Source organism: Monodon monoceros, unplaced genomic scaffold (assembly GCF_005190385.1).
Source record: "Monodon monoceros isolate NGI ecotype Baffin Bay Population unplaced genomic scaffold, NGI_Narwhal_1 Super_Scaffold_4, whole genome shotgun sequence".
Classification (NCBI taxonomy): domain Eukaryota; kingdom Metazoa; phylum Chordata; class Mammalia; order Artiodactyla; family Monodontidae; genus Monodon; species Monodon monoceros.
This window is the reverse complement of record NW_021703781.1, coordinates 2,372,128-2,394,518: the sequence shown is the minus strand read 5'-3', so window position 1 is coordinate 2,394,518 and position 22,391 is coordinate 2,372,128. Positions and strand designations below refer to the sequence as shown.

Below are 22,391 nucleotides of genomic sequence, written 5' to 3'. Positions count from 1 at the left end.
CAGGAAGGTAATCCGCATGGCGTGGCCTTAAGCAGAAGCGAGAACTTTTCCACACCCACGGGAAGTGATGACCCAGCTGGTGAAGTAGGGCACCGGAACACCACTTGGAAGGTGGACAGAGGGAGGGAAAGATGTGAAGGAAAGGACGGCAAGGAAAGCAAAAACACCACTGTGTTAGTTTCCTAATCGCTGCCATAACAAATCACTGCAAACTTAATAGTTTGAAGGAACGCAAATTATTACCTCACAGTTCTGGAGGTCAGAAATCCAAAATGGTTATCACTGGGCTAAAATCGAGGTGCCAGCAGGGTTACTTTCCCTGTGGAGGCTCTAAGGGAAAATCTGGTTTCTTGACTTTTCCAGCTTTTAGAAGCTGCCTGAATTCCTTGGTTTGGGGCTCCATCCTCCATCTTCAAAACCAGCAGCAGAGGGGCTTCTCTGGTGGCGCAGTGGTTAAGAATCCACCTGCCAACGCACGGGACACGGGTTCGAGCCCTGGTCCGGGAAGATCCCACATGCCGCTGAGCAACTAAGCCCATGCACCACAGCTACTGAGCCTGTGCTCTAGAGCCCGTGAGCCACAACTACTGAGACCGCGAGCCACAACTACTGAAGCCCACGTGCCTAGAGCCCGTGCTCCACAACAAGAGAAGCCACCGCAATGAGAAGCCCATGCACCACCATGAAGAGCAGGCCCCACTTGCCGCAACTAGAGAAAGCCCGTGCAGCAACGAAGACCCAACGCAGTCAAAAATAAATGAACGAAATAAATAAAAATTTTTTTAAATCTCTAATAAAAACCAGCAGCAGAGCATCTTCTAATCTGTCTCTTTGACTCCTGCCTTCCCTGTCCCCCTCTAAGGACCCTGTGAGCACATCGGGTGCACCAGGATAATCCATGATGGTTTCCTCATCTCGAGTCTTAACGTAATCACATCTACAAAGTCCCATTGGCCATGTAAGGCAACATATTCCCAGGTTCCAGGGATTCGGATGAACACATCTTTGAAGGGGCATCGTTCTGCCCACCAGAGCTACCACTGGGGGAGGGCTTCAACTTAGATCACAGACAAGCTTAAGAAGTTGAAGGATTGAACAGTAGGTACTTGTGGATATTTACAATAAAAATAAGCAAAGGAGTTGGGGGACCTGGGTTCAAATTCTAGCTCTTCCATTTATGAGTTGGGTAACTCTGGCAAGTTACTTAATGTCTCTGGGCCTCAGTTCTCTCATCAGAAAAATGGGGATGAGAATGGTACCCCACTCCTTAGGTTGTTATGACACTTAAGCAAGAGCATTAGCATATGGCCTGATACATAGCAGAGGCACAAAAAATGGACCTCCAGATCCAAAAATAAGGAAACCGAGGCTCACAAAATTAAGTAGCTTAACTCTGTCTGTCCAACTTCAAATCTGTGATGCTCCCATTAGCTAATCCTTAGGGTTAAGATCAGTGTTTGGGCCTAATTTTTTTTTTAAGATTTTTTTTTATGTGGGCCATTTTTAAAGTCTTTATTGAATTTGTTACAATATTGCTTCTGTTTTTTATGTTTGGTTTTTTTGGCCGTGAGGCATGTGGGATCTTAGCTCCCCGACCAGGGATTGAACCCGCACTCGCTGCATTGGAAGGCGAAGTCTTAACCACTGGACCACCAGGGAAGTCCCTAGGCCTAATTTTTAAAAAACATCTATTGATTCAACAGAAAAATAAGATTCTACATTCAGGTTACAGTGCTGAGTGCCAGTGACAAAGAAGCATTCACTCCCAAGGAACTCAAGACCTATCAAACAAATAGACAAAATAGAAATACATGGTTGGGAGACTGGGACTGATATATACGTACTACTATACGTACGGGTAGATAACTGATAGGGACCTGCTGTGTAGCTCGGGGAGCTCTTCTCAATACTCTATAATGACCTGTATGGGAGGGGAATGTAAAGAAGAGTGGATATATGTGTATGTCTGGCCAATTCACTTTACTGTACAGTAGAAACTAACACAACACTGTAGTTGAATTATACTCCAATAAAAATTAAAAAAAAAAAAGAAACCTAATACAATGGCATATAAAATCATCAATTCTAGAACTTGGAATCTCAGATCATTCTGATCTTAACCCAGTGTCTTTCCAAACTGAATATTGGCTAAGACTGGGCCATACTAATGAGGAACACTTTCTCCTTATCTAGAAGTGAGTCGTAAGGACCAGTGCAATCGTGCTGTTCCATCCACGTGCATGCTTATCCCACAGTTCCCGCACAATATTTTTTTTTCAAAAGACATGGAAAATGTTGTAGTATAGAGAAAATAAATAGAACATTCTTTTTTTTTTCTTGCGGTACGCGGGCCTCTCACTGTTGTGGCCTCTCCCGTTGCGGAACACAGGCTCCGGACGCGCAGGCTCAGCGGCCATGGCTCACGGGCCCAGCCGCTCTGTGGCACGTGGGATCCTCCCGGACCGGGGCACGAACCCGTGTCCCCTGCATCAGCAGGCGGACTCTCAACCACTGTGCCACCAGGGAAGCCCAATAGAGCATTCTTAAGTGACCATTTTATTCATTTTAGGAGAGGGTATGTATCATGAAATGCATTTTTGCTCAGAGATGAAAAGGGTCAACTCTGCTATTGTCAAACTTGTTTTTATAAACTCTATTTTATATTTCATTTTGGTATATCAATCTTGAGTACTTTATTGTCAGGTCTTCATTTGTAAACCTCTTCCCTATGACAGTACAGTGTGCACTCAATTTTGGAGCACGGAAAATACATGTACTTGTTTTGTACCTGTAGTTTGGATATATAATTGACATCTTTGTGCTTTGGTGTTTCAAAAATTTTAAGGCTGTAACGAGGAGTCATATTTACAATCATCAGTATATTCTCTACAATGAACATGCTCCCTTAATTAAATCATGATGCTGGAAAAACACACACACACAAAGTAAACTAAATTAAATTTAAAAAAGAAAGAAATACACGTGTCAGATAAATGCAAACATGATTTGGTAAATGAGAGGTACAGACAATCTGTGCCCCAGGCTAGGGGTGAGTGATGTAAGTCATTAATTTGGGCTCATAAAAACCTCCCTAGAGGGGGATGGAGTTTGGAGGAAAGAGAGGCCTTTCAGGCAGCAGGGTGGGAGGTGACACAACCAAGGTGGGAATATGCTGATCACCAAGTAGGAGGGACAGGGTAGCCAAGGTCAGAATTCACGTGCAGCACGGGGACTCAAACGCCAGCAGGCAGCAGGGAGCTCCTAGAGACACAGGTGCCCACATCGAGGGGTGTGGGGAACGTGAGGGAGGCTGGCCTGCCTGCTGCACTGCACAGGCGCGGTACCCTAGAGCTATTCCTCCCTTCAGTTCTGTCAATGTTGGCATCATACCTTTTGGAGCTCTGATATTTGGTACATATATGCTTATAATTATCATATCTTCTTGGTGAATTGACCCTTTCGTCAATATATAATGTCCTTTGTTTCTTGTAACAGTTTCTCGCTTAAAGTCTATTCTGTCTGATATTACTAGTACTGATACCCCAGCTCCCTTTTGCTTACTATTTGCAGGGGATTTCTTTCTCCACCTTTTCAGTTTCACTCTCTGTGTGTCCTTAGACCTAAAGTAAGTCTCTTATAGACAGCATGTAACCGGATCGTGGTTTTTTATCCATTCTGCCAATCTACGCCTTTTGACTGAGGAGTTTAACCTATTTACGTTTAAGGTAATTACTGATCAGGAAGGAATTACTTCTGCGGTTTTGCTATTTGTTTTCTGCATGTCTGATAGCTTTTTTGCCCTTCATCTCCTCCTTTATTGCCTTCCTTTGTGTCTAGTGCCACATTTTGATTCCCTTCTCATTTCCTTTTATGTGTATTTTATAGATATTTTCTTTGTGGCTACCAGGAAGATTACGTATAAAATCTAAAGTTATAATAATCTAATTTGAATTGATACCAACTTAACTTCTATAGGGAACACAAACTCTACTTCCACACAGCTCCATCCCCCTCTCTGCATTCCTGATGTCACAAATTACATCTTTATACACTGTGTGCTCATTCAAATAGATTTATAATTATTCCTTATGCATTTATCATTTAAATTCTGTAGAGCCTACCATCTTGAAGGTGGCTCTTTGTTCTCTGGGCATTTACTTAGTTGCTGTAGTCCTCTGACTGTTCTTCAGAGCTCCTGTAAAGTTGTTTGAGCTGGTCTCTAACTGTTATTTGTTGTTTGTTTGTTTTTAAACTTCCCATGGAGGAACAAGGGCCTGGCGCTTCCTACTCCCCCATTTTGCTGACATCACTCCACTCAGGCACTGTAGGGTCTGTAAAGGAGGGGAGATCCCAGGTCCCCTTCTACCCCTCAGCTCCCAGCCATGAGAATGTCTACTGGGGACCCCTAATCACAGGTGTGGATTCAGATTGGAGCACTCTGAGAGCAGGATTTACACTGCTACTTTTTTTACCTGTTTCTGTGAATTTCTTTTTTAAATCCCAATTGTCTTCTAAAGAGTGTGTCATTTTTCTATTATTTTAGTTTCATTTATCATTTGCAGTTTAACTTTCTTCTTATTTTGCCTACAGGAAACTTCTATTTTCGTTGTTTTGAACCTTAGCTGTATTGTGTCTCACTAAATGAGTCCTGAGTTTGCCTTTCTTCATATTTTGAGTTTCACTTATTTAACTCTTACTTTCTCTTATTCAATATTTTTATTCTTTTGTATTATTTCACTATTTTCTCACTTCATCTATGGGCTTTTTTTCAGTTTCCAGTTACTTTATAAGTTTTTTTTTACCTAATTTCCACTTTCTTTCATCTTTATCCATTGTGTTTCATTTACCACATTTTACCCTCATTTACATTGAAGGCTGTGTATCATTCTTTTAAGCTTGTATTCTTTGCTTCTCAATTATAGTTATTTCTCTTTATTTTATGTAATTTTTAAATGTATCACTTCTAATTCTCACTTTTTAACCTTTAAATCTGTGATCTTTACCTTTATCGTTTTTTACATTTAACTTTTAAGTTTTAACAATATTCTACGTTATCAGTATAGAGTAGTGAATAGGGCCAGACAAGGTAGTCTGGATTCAAATCCTGTCTCCACCACTGGTTAGCTGTGTGACCTTTGGGGAGTTATTTAAGCTCCCAGTGCCTCAATTTCCCATCTGTAAAATGAGGATATCAACAGTTTCTATCTCACAGAATTAAAGTAGTTCATATATATATGGTCTTTAAAAGAGTCTCTGCTACATAGGCATCCAAGCAGAAACTGATAGCTATTCACCAGCCCATTTCCCTTTTCTCTGAGACACACAGTTGAACACACTTCCCAGCTTCCCTTGAAATTATGTGCAGCCATGTAACTGAGTTCTGGTCAATAAAATTGTGGACAGAAATGATGGCCACCCCTTCCAGCCCTAGCTAATAAAAACCTCCTTTGTAGTCATCTCACAGTCCTTCTTCCTCTATCGATTAAATGTCAAGGCTCTAAGGAGACTTTGGAAGCCGCAGGTTGAAATGGACGTGCACTGGTCCACCTGACTCCCTGAATGCCCTCCCCTCCCAAACCCCATCACCAACAGCCTTGCCTCAAAATGTAATTTATATCAGCAAGAAACAAACTTTGAAAGTGCTATGCTACTGAGAATTTAGTTTTTATATTACAATAGCAGGGGTTAACTAGTAGAAAAATTGGTGGCTTAAAGTAGGCACCAATAAAATAAGCGGTACTGGCTTAACAACCAAGCAGTGGACAGCAAGGAAACTGATATCAGAGACTGGAAAAATGGAGATCCAAGTTATGCAATGGCAAAATGTTTGGTAAAATCATCACCTGCAGTAACTAAGAAAGACCTAGTGTCTACCAAGCTGGCGGCTCCAGTGGGGGAAATGGGAAAGTAGAGAATTAGTAATAAAATAAAAGCAATAGTAAAGATGATATTAAAGTAATTTTAAAGAAAAAGATATGATCGGTCAAGAATTTGTTGGTTTGCAGGCGTAAATGAAAGAGGATAGAATCCATCAATTTGTGTGCCTGAAGGGTTGGAAAACCTGACTGTCTCAAACACTAAGAAATAAGATTGAAAAAGCTTATAAGTGACAAAGGCCCAAAGCCTCAGCCCTGTGGCAAAGAACTGATCAAGAGTGATGCCTTCCCATCTGAATCTGAGGGCGTCAAGGTAACCACCATTTAGTTGAGAAGGAAGGGTATGGGGTGATACAGTTATATAATAAATCAAGCCTGACAATAACGTCTAAGAAAAAACTTTGGGATTAGCCATTGGTATAACGAACTTAATGGAAGAAAACAGAAGAGAATCCTACTAAGTTGTTGACAGAAATGTACGGCCTAAGACATCATGAGCCTGGACTTTGAATAAAGAGTCTATACAAGCCTTTAAAAACCTCAGGCCACTAAACAGAGGGCGGAAAAAGCTGTGCACGCCCTCGCCCTCGTAAAGATGGCCGACTCCCCAGCAACGCTTCAAATGTTGCCATGGAGACTGAAGGACAGGATGAACCTGGCAGCACAGAGCCAGGGGCCATGCAGACAATTAACAAAAAGACTCCCTCTCAGAGAGCAGAATCAAGGCCCCGTGGAGAAAGTTCTCCCACTCCCTGGCAGGGGGCCTTCACCTTGCCTACCCACTGTCTTCCAGGATTGCTTTGAACCTGGAGATGCACATGACTACGGTCAATCTCCTATTTCACCCTGTTCAAAGGGGAGTTTTTAGTCTTGTGTCATCCTGTCTCTGCTCCATCACTGAAAATTGGGAGGGGCTAAGGAGGAGGTAAATAACTTATTCCTTTTTAGTTCATAAGTCACAGAAGCTCATTTAGTAAGGCTCGTTAAGCCGGGATCCTCATTTAGACAGAAAGGAGAAAAGCCATCTGCAATGACTGCAAGGGCCGCATGGTGTCTCCTTGCGGGGGGCGGGTGGGGGGGGGGCGGCGGCGGCGGCGGCGGGCGGGCGGTGCGGTTTCCGGATGTGAGAGGAAAAGAGAACCAGGATTTGGAGACCACTAGGGGGAGCTCTAGTAGAGACTGGTTGCTGTTCACCAAACGGAGGTCTTTTCCTCCCTCATACCCAGCTAAGAGAATTTCCCAGCCTCCCTTGCAGCTTCCTGTGGCCGTGTGACTCAACCCTAGCGAATGGGATGTGGGCAAAAGCAGGGTCAGCCACTTCCAGTTGTGATCCTTGAACAGCCCCTAGGAAGTCTTCTGCTCTCTCTTTTCCACTATCCGCTGGCTGGGTGGCAAAGGCCAGGGCACCCTTGGAAGCCACATGCTAAAGGTGGCAGGGCCTTTGTCAGCCTGAGTCCCTGGACGGCAGTGTAAGGCAGAGCATCCCCTCCATCCGAGCGGTGCCTTAGGGTAGCCAGCAGTAAACGGAGGGAGAAGTGAACTTCACCCAGCAGAGAACCACACTTCTGATGTTCTAAGCACTGATATCTCAGAATACCTCTTAGATTCCCAGCATCACCGTAAACACAGGAACTTAATAAAAGCTAGCATGTTCTAAGGGGGGACGACCGTAAACATTCCAGTTTAATGTGGCTGGGTGAGTAATCAACAGGGCAAACATGGGATATTGTGTAGCCATTAGAAATAATAAAGTAAAGCAATATTTACTGACATGAAAACATTTCTGTGCTGTACTAATTAATGGGAAAAAATAGATTAGAAAACAAGGGGACATAATCCCACCTCTGTAGAACTGCATGTGTGTATAACACAGGCCTGAAAACCCTCCAGAAGGATGCTCACTAAAGCATTCAGTGAGGAAGGTGAGGCTTCAGTGATCACTTCTTGTACCGTGTATTTTTCAGGCTTGCTTGATGTTTTATAATGCCTATGTTTTGTCTTTTACATAAAAACAATAAAGCTACGTTTGAACATTAACCATAATATTTTTCCTTCAGTTGACCTTATAACGTCCCCTTTCATTTCCATTAAGAGATTCTTCCCAGCCCCTCTGCTCTGGAATTTCCTAAAAACATTACTTCAAAGAAGTCAGAAAATTTTATGGGGGTGAGAAACCTCCCGTCCCAAGACAATGACAATCTCATCTAGGCTCACAGTTCATCTGCACTTTTCACCATAATCTATTTCTATCAGTTTATAAGAAGTGACACGGTTTAAGCTTCCTGGACTCCACCTCCCTAATCCCGGGACATCGGGCCGACCTTGTACACTGACTGCTGTCCTCCAGGAGAGGAAGAGGGGCCAGTGCAACCTAAGGCCCTGTCCTAAAGGCCCCGGCCTGACTTGAACAGGAACCGGTGAGGGGAGGGAAGGAGATACAGCAGAAGCCACCAGCAGGCTCTGCAACCTTTCTCACAGTCACACGACTATGGGTGTGTCTGCCACTGAGCCAACTGCCTGCCCCCCAGCCAGGGCGAAAGAACGACCCTCGGAGTATACGGACCTGTACACTGTTGTTAAGATTGTGGAGACGGTGCCATGTTATGACGCTCACCAATGGGGTTTAGGTCATAGGTGACTAGACCCTTATCAAACGGCTGTAAAGGCAGGGTTTTTTGTTTTGGTTTGGTTTTGGTTTTTATTGCGGTACACGGGCCTCTCACTGTTGTGGCCCCTCCCGTTGCGGAGCACAGGATCCGGACGCGCAGGCTCAGCGGCCATGGCTCACGGGCCCAGCCGCTCCGCGGCATGCGGGATCTTCCCAGACCGGGGCCCGAACCCGTGTCCCCTGCATCGTCAGGCGGACTCTCAACCACTGCGCCACCAGGGAAGCCCAAAGGCAGGGTTTTGAGCAGAGGTGTGAGTTGGGTGAACTAGAGTTTTAGGAAAATTAATCTGACTATAATGACACCATGATTAGAAAGAGGCTAGAGGCTGAAAACCTATTGTAAAGGCTACGGCAGTAATGCTGACACGTGTGAAGACGGAAACAGGAAGGAAGAGATCCTGGGGGGTGGACCCAGCCCTAAGCACCCAACAGATCCACAGAGACCACACACAAGGTGCAGGAAACTGAGACCACTCCAGGTATGCCAACCAGAGGACGTTTAATACAGGGAGTTGGTCACAAAGGTATGGAAAGAACTGGAAAAGCACAAAGAAGAAGGAGAGCTAGAAGGGATAATAGCTAGAAGTCAGACACTGGTGCTCCGGGCTGCATCCCTGAGGCTGCTCAGTCTGCTGGACTGTTGCAGAGCCCGTGCCCATCGGTTCTGGAGCCTGGGGAAAGGGCTTACCTGTCAGGGCTGCTGGAGCCCAAATCACCCATCCTTGCCTGCAACTGCCCCACTGTAAAACCCGAATCAGGAAGCTTTCTCTCCCTCCTGCCTCTGGTCTCCCACCACTACCTCCAGTTAGCAGAATTTAACAGGAAGGGAGCTGGCAATGGAGCCAGGGATGTGTCTGACTCCCAGCCCCAGCAGTAAAGTGCAAAGCACCGAAGGATGGGTGAGAGGCCAAGAGTCAATAACCAGCACCCAGCTGACACTCTTACCCATTCTTTTCCAACCTGTGTTAACAAATGTGCATTCCAAAGACAGCAGACATAGAGAATGGGCTTGAGGACACGGGGAGGGGGAAGGGGAAGCTGGGACAAAGTGAGAGAGTGGCACGGACATATATACACTCCCAAATGTAAAACAGATAGCTAGTGGGAAGCAGCCACATAGCACAGGGCGATCAGCTCGGTGCTCTGTGGCCACCTAGAGGGGTGGGATAGGGAGGGTGGGACGGAGACGCAAGAGGGAGGAGATATGGGGATATATGTATATGTATAGCTGATTCAGTTTGTTATACAGCAGAAACTAACACACCATTGTAAAGCAATTATACTCCAATAAAGATGTGTAAAAAAAATGTGCATTCCAGAGGACAGGTGAAAGGCAGTGGTGACGAGGGGGCCTTGGAAGGCAGGAAATTATAGCCCTTGGCCTCAAGGAAAATTCTAGAGAAAATTTAGAATTGAGGAAATAGCAAAATTGCTCCTCTGACTATGGTAATCATATCACTGAAATAAAAGTAAAATGACCAAGCTGGAGCCAGGTAAAGCATGCAATACACGCTCTCCCTCCAGAAGGGTCTGTGTGCTACACTAATAATAGCATCTTTCTTTTGTCCACAGGGCTGCAGCTACCACACATGGTGCCACTGTGCAAATTTTTTAAAAGGCACCCGCTCTGGGGTGATGAACTATAAAAAGATGTTCCCTCTGGGAGGATAAATTAGAAAAAGGTGGCCCCTCTGAGCTGATGAATTGGAAGAAGGCACCCCTTCCTCAGCACCGGGCCCAGGCCGGGGGTCAGCCCCACTACCCCCTGGGCCCTCACGTGTACTCCTGGCTGGACATGGCCCGCACAGCTCTAGGCCGCAGCCCACCTGTTCTAATAAGCTAGTATTTTCTAAGCCCTTTGTGTGTGTCTTATATAATCCTCACAATGGTTCTATGAAATAAGCACTATTATTGCCCAGTTTACAGCCGAAGAGAAATTAAATGGCTTGCTCCTGGTCATATACCTGGTAAGTGACAGAACTGCTGGTAGAAATTTGAAATCTAACGTTAGCCCCATTGAGGGCCGACGATGGGGCAGAGGCCGGGCTCAGATCTTTACTCACGTGACCACAGTTGATTCTCAGAATGTCACCGAGTCCAAGCTCGCTCTGTTCACCACACGACAGGCCAATAAATCAGGAGACGAGGCGTTGAGGCAGGGAAGACGACGTTATTCGGACAGCCGGCAGACCGAGAAGATGGCAGAATAAAGTCTCAAAATAACTATTGTATTGCGGTCTGGATGCCAGTTTCTTTTATAGCACAGAGAGGGGGAGGGGGTGAGGAAGTAAAGTAAAAAGGCCGTAAGTTTTGTAAATATCCCCTGGAATGGCCAGCCTCGGGCAGAGGGTGTGTTAACTTCTTCTTTCTTGCAGCCATGCACAGGTGGACAGGGTCCAGAGGTTGCCCTGAACAAAGGCACTTTGGTTTAACCTTCAGGCAGAGGGGCAGGGTTCCCTGAGGCGGGCCATTATGTATAGACAGGATCCTTTTAGTGAACCAAAGCAGCGGAAAGCAAAGGTTAAAGTAACAGAAACAGATCCAACATGGAGTCAGATTTGGCTCTTCTCTGTTACAAGAACAGCATGAAGTGACCATGACTACGTTCGGTTCACCAGTCGGGCCCTCTCTGCAGGGGGAACCTGGGCCCCAGGCCTGGGGGAAGGGCCCAGCCTGCATGCTCATGTGCCCAACATGTGTGCACCACCCCGGCCACGGAGAACGGCATCCTTCCATTTATTTATTTTCTGTTCAAGTTACTGCCTCCCTCAAAGGAGGCCGAAGCACAGTCAGCACTGATGGGCAATGAGACTGCAGAGGAGCATCGGAAGCTGGGACTTCCTGTGGGTTTTTCTCCTGGGGAAACAAAAAGCCCCTTTGACTCTGGCTCCTTTGGGGTTCCAGGGAACAATCTGGCATTATCTTTGCACTGAAGCGCCTTTGACTCCTACAGTCCCTGCAGACAATGCTGAAAGAACACCCAGAGGATTTGCCAACTAGACTGCCAAGTCCCCAGCCTCACAGTAGTTCTCCCTCAGCGAAAACAGCTCACAAGTGACAGCTCCAGAAATTTACAGGGAGCTGGTGAGGTTTGGTGGCAGAGCAAGCAGCCGGGTCCCCCTTTGTCCCCGCCAGCACTCAGGTTGGGTTCACTTCCATAACGGTCTTATTAAATAAGCGTGGACTGTGCCGATTTCTTCCCTGCAGCCAAAACACCTGAGAAGCCAAGGGAGAGGCCAAACTCTAAGCTTAGAGAGAAAGGCATGGCAGGCGCGCTGCTGAGCTGAGCCTCTTCTAAGGTTAGAATGCCCTCTTTGGGTGTGAGATGATACCAGCAAGAGCGGGGAATTTCCTGCAACAGGAGAGGCAAACTATCAGAGGGGATTCCAAGAAACCAAAATCCAATCGGTGGAGCATCTTGCAGAGAGAACGGAGAATGTACATTTCATGTAGATGAAAATTTTATAAAGACAAACCCAAAATTAAATTACACCTTGAAAAGGCAAAGATCGACTGGCTCTAAGACCAGAATTCCAGAATTCCCTTCCCAGAGCCAACCCTCAAGTGCTCTGTTACACCACCTTCACTCTCCGTGATCATTTGCTATCTATCAGCCATGCGAAGCTTCCTCGTCACCAGCAGCCCCCTCGAGCGCTCACAGCCCAAGACAGCAACACAGGAGCCAAAGGCATCGCCCACCCTGGCTGCCGGCGGGGGTGGACATTTAAGGGGGCACCTTGACAGTTCCAACCCCTCTTCCTTCCAGCTTATCAATGACAGCAGTTGTCTATGGCTCCCTCCAAGACAAGCAGGGGCTCTGGAGCCCGGGAGGATTAGAGGGTGGAGCATCGTTTGCCCTCGGGCTGCAAAATGTGGCCCCCAAGGATTGATCCAAGAGGCAGCAGCATCAAGAACAGAGTCAGGGCTTTCCTGGTGGCGCAGTGGTTGAGAGTCCGCCTGACGATGCAGGGGACACGGGTTCGGGTCCCGGTCCGGGAAGATCCCACATGCCGCGGAGCGGCTGGACCCGTGAGCCATGGCCGCTGAGCCTGCGCGTCCGGAGCCTGTGCTCCGCAGCGAGAGAGGCCACAACAGTGAGAGGCCCGCGTACCGCAAAAAAAAAAAAAAAGAGCAGAGTCAAAGCCAGTGCAAGGCAGACTACACAACCCGGCCCTCCCAAAGGGCGAGGCAAAGCCCGAGAATCCAGGTGTCAGACCAAGGACCAAACACCAGCCAGGCCTGGTGGGCACACCGTCTTGGAAGCTGAGCACGGGAGCCCCCGGACCCCGCAGAGCAGACCGCCTGCCAGCGCTGCCTTGTAGAAGAGCCAGTCTGCACTCCTGCACTGGCAGCGTGCGGAAGCTCTCCCTCCCCTGCAACGCCGCCTCCGTCCCTGGGCTCACCCCTTATGCAGGCTGGGCTTGTGTCTCACAACACAGGCAGCACATCGGGGGGCCCATCTCGGGAAGAGCAGAGATAACACAACAGCCACTGAGGCTACGAATTGGAAATGCAGCAGGAGAAAATGAGGGGAAGGGGAGGAGAAGAAGCAAAACGAGTACAACAACGATTAAGTACAAGCTCGTAATGCATCATCGAGAACCGCGAGCTTCCCCTCACGCATCCTGCAGGAGTCTGCAAGCCCTCGTGTGGACAGATGTAAGGCGATGGAGAGTCTATCCATCCCACTGAGTTAAGGGCACGAGCATCTATTTTGCTGCAGAAACACTAATGCGATTCAGTTAAAGGATCAGGGACCTGGATTAGATTCAGTTAAAGGATCAGGGACCTGGATTAGGGTGTGAGGGACAAGCTATAAGGCAAACTGAGATCACAGGCAGGATTGATGTTAGAGGCGATATTAGCGAGTTTACCATCAAGACGATGCTTTACACGTAAACAGTACAGATTATGATGATCATATAAATGATCGGATTAGACCTTTACCAAAATTCTACACTGAGGGCTGACAAGGAAGGACACTAAGATTCAGAGAGATTAAAGGACTTGCCCAGGGTCCTGACTCTCAGTCCTATCCATCCGGCCACTCGGCCAGTCACAGTTAACCATCACTTACCCACATCAATGACGAGTAATTGATCACAATTTAAAAGAAATCTGCCACCCACCTCTGCACTTCCATTAAAAGGTGCATTGGTCCATGTTTCAGAAATTCACAGTACATCTTGATACCTGATGAACATCCTGGGTGATAGGCTCTGGAGGGGCAGGGGCAGTGCCAAACACAGGGGCAGTGCCTGTGTTGTGAGACACAAGCCTGAGATGGGGCCCCGATATGCTGCCTGTGTTGTGAGACACAAGCCCAGCCTGCATAAGGGGTGAGCCCAGGGACGGAGGCGGCGTTGCAGGGGAGGGAGAGCTTCCGCACGCTGCCAGCGCAGGCGTGCAGACTGGCTCTTCTACAAGGCAGCGCTGGCAGGCGGTCTGCTCTGCGGGGTCCGGGGGCTCCCGTGCTCAGCTTCCAAGACGGTGTGCCCACCAGGCCTGGCTGGTGTTTGGTCCTTGGTCTGACACCTGGATTCTCGGGCTTTGCCTCGCCCTTTGGGAGGGTCAGCTTGGGGTGCTGCAGTCCCCACATGCTTCCTGGGTCCTCTAAAGCCACTCCAAACTAAAATCATCAGGGTGTACTTTGATATGGGCAGCTGACGTTTTTCTCTTATGCAATGTGTGAATGGCAGAGCCTTTAGAAATTTTCACCACTTGTATTGATCTTGAACATGCAGTGTGTTCAAGACTGTGTTCGCGTGCAAAAGCAACTTTAAGACACGTGCCCTACCCTGCCTTTCCAAACCCAGCTGCTGCCTGAGCCTCCCATGCCACATTTCAGGAGCCACCACCGGTTGGGAAGCAATTCCCCTGCGCGCCATGGTGGTCAAATTACAATGTTAGTCTAAACCCATGCAATTCGGTAAGTCTCTATTCCTACTACGGGTCTAACACAAATGATAAGAAGATAAATAAGACAAGAAATTCAGCCCAGACTAATGCAAAGGCATATTCTCTCCACTAAATTTCTGGTTGACTCACCCCTTCCCGGCTCTGTAATGATGAATAATTATTCATTGTATTGGGAAAGGCGGTCTCCTAATTTGGATAGGATATTGTTTTTTTAAAGGGTCTTATGCTCCTTAAAAATAATTTTTAAAGCAGAGTCAATATAAATGTACCCCAAGATCAGCCTAAGGTAAATAACCCCTTTGGGATATCTCATTTTATTTTCACTGAGCCCTACTTCACCTCAGCAAACTGGGAAAAACAGGTGTAATATCAATACCTTTCCTTATATATCACCTTATGCTTTTCAAAAAAGTTTCAAAAACATTCCAGTATTTATTGGAATGAAATTACTTAGATAATCCCAAATCCTAAAGTCAAGAAAATGTAACAGTTGGATTAAAATGACAGAATTTGTCCATTTTTCCGTTCAAACGACTATTTGAGTCAAGCCGAGGAGGACACACAAAAGCTGCCCTGTTGGGAAATAGTTCAGAACTCATCCTACAATCCCCAAACCCAATGAGGCGGCTGGGTAGAGGATGAGGTCATGAGTGTGGGATCAGCGTGAGACCCTCCCCTTCGCTCCGCCCCCACCAGCTGTGGGCCTCCCAGCTGCTGGATTGACTAAACGGTAACACCACGGCCAGGAAATTAACACAGAGTGTCTAGAGATGGACTAGTCTCTCTCTTCCTAGATGAAGAGCCTCACATTTTATATACAAGTGTGGAAATCAATACTTGCCTAAGTTATCTTCAAAAAACTTCCCTGGTGGCGCAGTGGTTGAGAGTCCGCCTGCCGAAGCAGGGGAGACGGGTTCGTGCCCCGGTCCGGGAGGATCCCACATGCCGTGGAGCGGCTGGGCCTGTGAGCCATGGCCGCTGAGCCTGCGCGTCCGGAGCCTGTGCTCCGCAACGGGAGGGGCCACAACAGTGAGAGGCCCACATAGCGCAAAAAAAAAAAAAATTGTTATCCCCAGCAGTAAACATTGCAATTGATAAATTCTAAATTAAAGAATTCCTTCTTTCTTCCTCCACTCACCTACCTATCTATCCATCCATCCTATATTCACTGGGTAGCTACTAGGTACCGCTTACTTCTTGATAATGTTGGTGTGTCCCAATTGCCATTCTGATGAAACAGCATCCAGAAACTTCAAAAAATTAATTCTCTTTTTTCCCCTGGACCATGGCTTCTCAAGGGTACGGACAACAATCTACACATTTTATTTTAAATCTAAAGAGCCACCACGGTATGCGGCAATGTGATTTGTGCATTTCAATAAACTTTTGAACTGAGATGAACTTCTGGAACTCTTGGTTGGTTTCGAAAGACATAAAAATAACAAGACGGGGTTAATCCACACATGGGATTGCTCAATCTGAAGTATAATAAATCGTTTAATTCAACTCAGTCAGAGTGGAATAAACCATGAATGTGCTACATACATGAGGGGAAAGGTGATAAACCAGAGAGCTTCCTTGAGTTGAAGGGGTTTACACTGGAGTTGGGAAGGCGGGTTAAATACACAACAAACTGTAACAGAAGAAGTGGAAAAGAGTAGATGATCCCAGAGGACCAGAGAAGGCTGGGAAGTATTACTGGCAAGATGTGTAGAGACTGGGGGCAAAGAGGACAGATTCCATCATGTTCTTGGTGGACAGAATAAAGTGTGCAGGAAAAGGGCCAGAGTATCCATTTTAGGGATTTAGTGGCCTGTTTATGGAAGGCCTGGAAAGGAATGCTAAGAATTTGCTTGCAGGACCATACTGAGTCTTTGCACGGGGAACAGGGACCTAATCAGATCTCTGCTTTAGGAAGATTATCCTGGCAGCAGTGTGCAGGCCCGGCTGGCAGGAGGTACTGAGCAGAGAAATACTGACACAATTGTCGGGACTGAGAAGACACAGGAAGGACTGAGATGCCTTTGGAAGAAGCGTCCTAACGGTGGCTGCGAAAATCTGAGGGTTGCCTTAAATCACCCGGAAAGAGTACCAAGCTTCGTTAGATCTCCCCTTTCGACTGGATGGTCCTTGTGGACAATCTGATACATCTTTCAACACCCTGCTGGGTACACCACAGTGCCATGCATACAGTAGGTGCCAAATAAATGTTCCTGGACGGATAAATACAACGGAATGAATAAATGGATAAATTAGTGTCTCTTCTACGAGCGAATTCTATAACCAGAGGAAAACAAAAGCATTGATAAGAGTCAGATCTACTATTTGAATTGAATGCAGATTATCTATACCCAAGGTCAGCTGTCTCACATTTCACTATGCCCGGCTCGTGGTTATAATGAAAGCATCAAGGAAATATTAATAAATTGTACGGAGTTGAGACCTTACAACTTCTCATCATCAGAAAAAAAAAAAAAAAACAACTTTGTAACTTTCTAAGGTGAGGAATGTTAACTAGACTTACTGTGATGATCATTGCACAATGTATACAAATACCGAATCATTATGTCCTGCACCTGAAACTAATATAATGTTAGTGTCAATTACACCCTAATTAAAAAAAAGAATTGTACTGAGATACACAAACTTTTTTTCAGCAGAGGATCTGTAATCACAAAACAGCTTTCACAAGTCTATGTTTCCAGTGTATGAGAAACAGAGGCCCCATTTATCTTCTCTTTACTTTTTTTCTTATTCCACCTCTGTGAAATTGTCCTCCTTTGCCTATCAGTATTTTAGTAAGATGAGATATGCTTTCATTTATAAATGCAAAACATACATTCTCCTGTGTCAAAAATAGAGTCTAGGGGGGCTTCCCTGGTGGCGCAGTGGTTGAGAGTCCGCCTGCCGATGCAGGGGACACAGGTTCGTGCCCCGGTCCGGGAAGATCCCACATGCCGCGGAGCGGCTAGGCCCGTGAGCCATGGCCGCTGAGCCTGTGCATCCGGAGCTTGTGCTCCGCAACGGGAGAGAACACAACGGTGAGAGGCCCGCGTACCGGAAAAAAAAAAAACAAAAAAAACAGAGCCTAGGGCTTCCCTGGTGGCGCAGTGGCTGAGAGTCCACCTGCCGATGCAGGGGACGTGGGTTCGAGCCCTGGTCCGGGAAGATCCCACATGCCGCGGAGCAACTAAGCCCGTGTGCCTGCGCGCCTAGAGCCCGTGCTCCGGAACAACAGGAGCCACCACAACGAAGAGTAACCCCCGCTCACCGCAAATAGAGAAAGCTCACGCACAGCAATGAAGACCCAATGCAGCCAAAGATAAATAAATGAATAAGATTTAAGAAAAAAAAAAAAGAATATAGGGCTATTTATTTCAATTACCTCATCTGAGGTCAGGCCCCCACACCTATGGTTACCATTATAAAGACCAAATATATATTTCTCAGCAGCTGCACCTGGGAAATCACCTGTCCGCGCCCCACCGGCCAGAGCTCAACAGATCTGACCACCTGGTCGTTTGAAGCTTCTTCCAGCAATAAATTCTGTGATTCTGTTTTACAACACCCGAAGACCAAGAAGCGACCCTAGCGATCTCAGGAAGCCTATCTCTGCCTCCACTTATGAGCCACGACAGGAGGCAAGTGGCCAAAAGGAAGGAGGGCCGGATAAAAGGAAGCAGACAGAAAACCGACGGTCATGTCGGCAGCTAAGCACACCATGTGGGCCCCTGACTGCCTTCCAAAGCCAAATAGAAATACCATGTCACTCACTGGTCAGCCACAGTTCTCCTCTCCCGCTACCACTTGGTATGAAAAGATGGGAAGCTGATGGTGAAGTCTGTGCTCAAAGAAGCAGCTGGTAAACTCTGATTTCAAGAGAAAATGGATTTGGAATGGTCAAAGCATCTGTGGCAAGTATTTTTTAAATTGCGTGACTGTTGCACGAAAGATACTTGCTAAGGAATTTTCACCACAGTCATTAAAATCGAGAACAAGAGAAGATTCCCAAGGGCTAAAAGGCTTACATTCCTAAATGGTGCTGGCTGGAAAGTGGCACAGCTATGCCAGAGGGGACCCGCCCCAGCCCCAGGGTGGCTGCCCAGGGCATCTCTGGAAGCACTGACCGGTCTCTGCTGGCTTTGCATGAGAACCCGGCATATAAGCTGAATTAGTATCATCATTGTCAAAAAGATTATTCTAATTCTGGTCGAATGATCCTAATCTAAAAATTTTATACTCAGAAACTTTGTTCTGTGCTGGTCTTTAGATCTTATTATTTAAAGGTCACCCCGTATCCTCTCTTCCCTCTGAAGATCTTTCATCAAACTCTGACCAAAATCACAATAAAATTCACACATTAACCATTTAATCGCTAATCCTTCTTCGACCACAATTTTAAGAATTTTTTTAAAAGGAAAAGTTTTAATGAACATAATAAATGTGGGCTTTTTTTTTCCTAATGTTTGAGCAATGAGCTACTGTTATTTTTGTCATCTAATGAAACAATAATAGTTTGCATGCAGTGTTTCGGAAGTAGATAGAAATTGATGAACATGGCACAGAAATGGCTAACAAGAAAAGAGACACCAAACTATCAGTCTGCTTTGCTGGGATCACGGTGGTTTTCAGTGTTCTTTTTCTTGTTTGTAGTTTTCTGTGCTTCCTGTAACGAGCACCCACTACTTTTGGAAAAAGAAAAAAGAATAAAAGAGGAAGAAAAGAATAAGGGAAACAGTTGAATTAGGGATTGTTTCTGCAACACAGAAACCTGGCACTCACTCTCCCTCAGGTGCACAGACTTTGCCTGACAGTCCATTTCTGGGGGCATCTCAGGTGAACAATGAGGTCCTTGCAGAAATGTCCTGGGTCCCAGCCCTGCCAGGTAACCATGACACCAAAAGCCTCAATCCCAGTTTACCCCTCTTGTGCCATCCTAAGGGTCCTGGCAAATTTATGTTAAAATAAAATATTCATGCAAACTCTATTTAGTTTTGAGATCTCTGATGAGTTCTTTCTTTTTCCTTTTTCTCAAAGTGTTTATTCAATACTCTATTATTTTAGGGGATTTCTGATGAGTTCTTGTGATACGTTCTTTGAAGGTTTTAGTACGTTTTTTCTCGGCAAATTTTCACTGCTTATTTTTACAAGAAGACAGCTTAAAATGGGATTTCTTTTTACATAGGGATGAAAACAATTAAGATTATTTCAAAGTCTCTTCTGCCAGGGCTAACAATTCACTCATATTTTAGAGTCTATAAATATGCAGGGTATATTATTATCAACCGTTCTAACACAGGTCTGCTCTGAACTACAGTTCGTCTGCATGACGTCAGCTTGGCCAGTGATTGAGAACACAGCTGTGAGAGGCACCCACACCAGGGTTCTAATCCTAGCTGTACCCTCAACAGCCACGTGACCTTTGGAAAGAAGCAGGGTGACGCTGCATCTCAGCTTTGTACAGGGAGAGGATTATAAGTATCTACCTTACAACAGTCTGGGGCAGATTTCATCAGAGCAATTCCTGATAGACTGCCTGGCATATACCGCAAGCGGTAAAAATAAATTGCAGACGTTCTTATCCCTCTGGGTAGCAGTGATGTCTTATATTCGAGCAGTGACTTGCATGCTTCAAGGAGCTCTCAGATCTTTTACCTCATTTGAGTCTCAGGCAGCTCTATCAGCTCAAAACGTTACTGTCCCCGTTTTATCTTTTTCGTAAACAGATGAGGAAACTGAGGCTCAAGGTCACAGAGCTTAGAAAGCAGCTCCAGGCCTCTTTTTGCTCAGGTCTCGACTGACCCTCAAAAGACTTCATGTGCCATGCCTGAACTTAATAAGATTAAATTTCCTTTAAAAAAAACTCCGCTATTCATACTTAAATCAAACTGGTTTTTCTACACCACTCCAAATTAATTAGGTTTTGCTTAGTGAAAAGAGCAACTGAGGTGATTATTTAGAGCTTACTGTGTATCTCAGCTCTGGGCTGGGGGTTCGAAATCGAGGCTCAGAGACGTTAAAGGACTTGTCAAAGTTGCCCGGCCCTCTTCTGACGCAGCAAGGACACATACTCCCTGACTCCAAACCTCATTCCCTTCCCAAGTCTCAAATTCCTTTGCATGTATTTTAAAAGTGAGGATGGTAGGAGACGTCCTGCCGTTCCTGAAAAGCAGCTGTGCACTTAATGGCCTAAGTGTCAACCCTGAGTGTAGACAGCGTGACCCGTACTCGGGGCGGTGGAAGCGGAGGGATCGCTCCGAGCCGGGCGTGGGCGTCACTACTGCCAAGGAAACGCGAGGTGAAACTGCTCGCCGAGCGGCCACTTGGGGCGGTGCCAGCACCAAGTTTCTCAACCCACCCCAACCTCCAGGTCCCCGATGCGGTGGAAGCCGAGACTCGGCCCGGGGTCGGGCCGCGGTCTCGGCACCGGGCGCCCGGGCGTCCCCTGTCCCGCGACTGCGCGGGTGAGGGCGCACGGCGACCCGAGGTTCGGGCGGCGCGGTCCCCGGGCTCATCCAAACCCGAGCGCGCCCCGGCCGCCTTCCTCGGCCACCGGGGCCCGCCCGGGCGGGTCCGACCGGCGCTGCTGCCAAAACTGCGGCTCCCGGGATCTCAGCACGGTCTTCGGAGAGGACCCGGCGCGACGTCGACCCCAGCGCGGCGCGCCACGCGCCCTGTCTCAGTTTCCCTCACCTCACAAGGATGCATAAACCCAAGATGTTAACAGCGGCGCAGCCCGGACCTGCACGATTTCCAGACGTTACAGCGCACCCTCCCCGCCGGACCCCCGCCCCGACCCGCCGGGCCGCCGTGACAGCACCCCTACCTGCGCAGTGGCCCCCGCCGCCACCGGCCGGGGCGCCCTGGGGACCCCCGCCCAGCATGGGCCCCGCCGGTTCCTCACGCTCCGCCTCCTCCGCCTCCAGCTCCGCGGCGGCCGGCGGGCTCCGTGCGCCCCGAGGCCCGCGGCGGGGGAAGCGAGCGGCCGCGCCGGACGGGAAGTGGGGAGGGGGCTGGCGAGGAAGGGGAGGCTCCTTCCTCCTCACGGGCCGCGCGGGCGGTTTCCTCCCCAGCCTCGGCCCCGTCACGCGCGCGCGCGCACACACACACACAGACACACACACGCACACACACATACGCACACAGCACGCGCACATACGCACGCACACACACATACGCACACAAGCACGCACACAAGCACGCGAGAGGTTGGGGCCGGCGGGCCCACAGCCTGCGTCCCGGACCTCGGGAAGTTTGCTTTTCGCTCTCGCCCGTTTGCTGGACGAAAGCGAGAGGGGAAGTGCGGTGGGGAGAACGGGTGGTTCGGAGAAGGAGAAACTGGGAGGCCTTCCTGGGGCGGGGGGCGGGGCGGGTCTACGAGGGTGCCTCGCAGACACTAATTAGGGAAGTGACCAAAGGGTTGATGGAAGAGATGGAGGGGAGGAGAGGGGCGGGGGGAGGAGAACGAGGGGAGACGACAGACCACACCGGGAAAGAGGGGGGCGAGCAGTTCAACATGAAATGAGGGTCCAACTATTTGAATCTTCTGGCAGCACTGGACTGGTCCCAGATCCCCCTCTCCACTTGGGGCAGCCATCCCAGGACACAGCTGCGATCCGTGCCGAGCTCGAGTCCCTTTACTCTTCGGTTCCTTCAAGGGGGATCCTGGAGCATCGCTGACGCCGCACCTGTCAGACACGGTTCTTGCCCTTAAGGGGCTCCCCTCCAGCAGGGAAGAGAAATACGTGCGTATAAAACTAAATAACAGCATGCAGTGGAATATGCCACGAGCCAGAGGTTTGACACAAAACATTGCAGAAGATGGGGGTAAGAGGGAGTGTCGTGAAGAAGGATCGGAAAGGCTGTCTGGAGGAAGGGAAAGGATCCTGCTAGAACTACAGGAGGGTCAAGGTCCTTCACGAAATAAG

General features: G+C 47.6%; 1 protein-coding gene across 1 annotated transcript in view; it reads right to left on the bottom strand.

The window, feature by feature from the left end:
- Positions 1-21,487, bottom strand: part of DISC1 (DISC1 scaffold protein) — a 355,475-nt gene extending 333,988 nt beyond the window's left edge. Inside the window, exon 1 of the mRNA XM_029245025.1 lies at positions 21,290-21,487. Coding sequence (XP_029100858.1) covers positions 21,290-21,347 — 58 coding nt within the window. The 5' untranslated portion in view covers positions 21,348-21,487. The remainder of the gene's footprint in view (positions 1-21,289) is intronic.
- Positions 21,488-22,391: the final 904 nt, after the last annotated feature.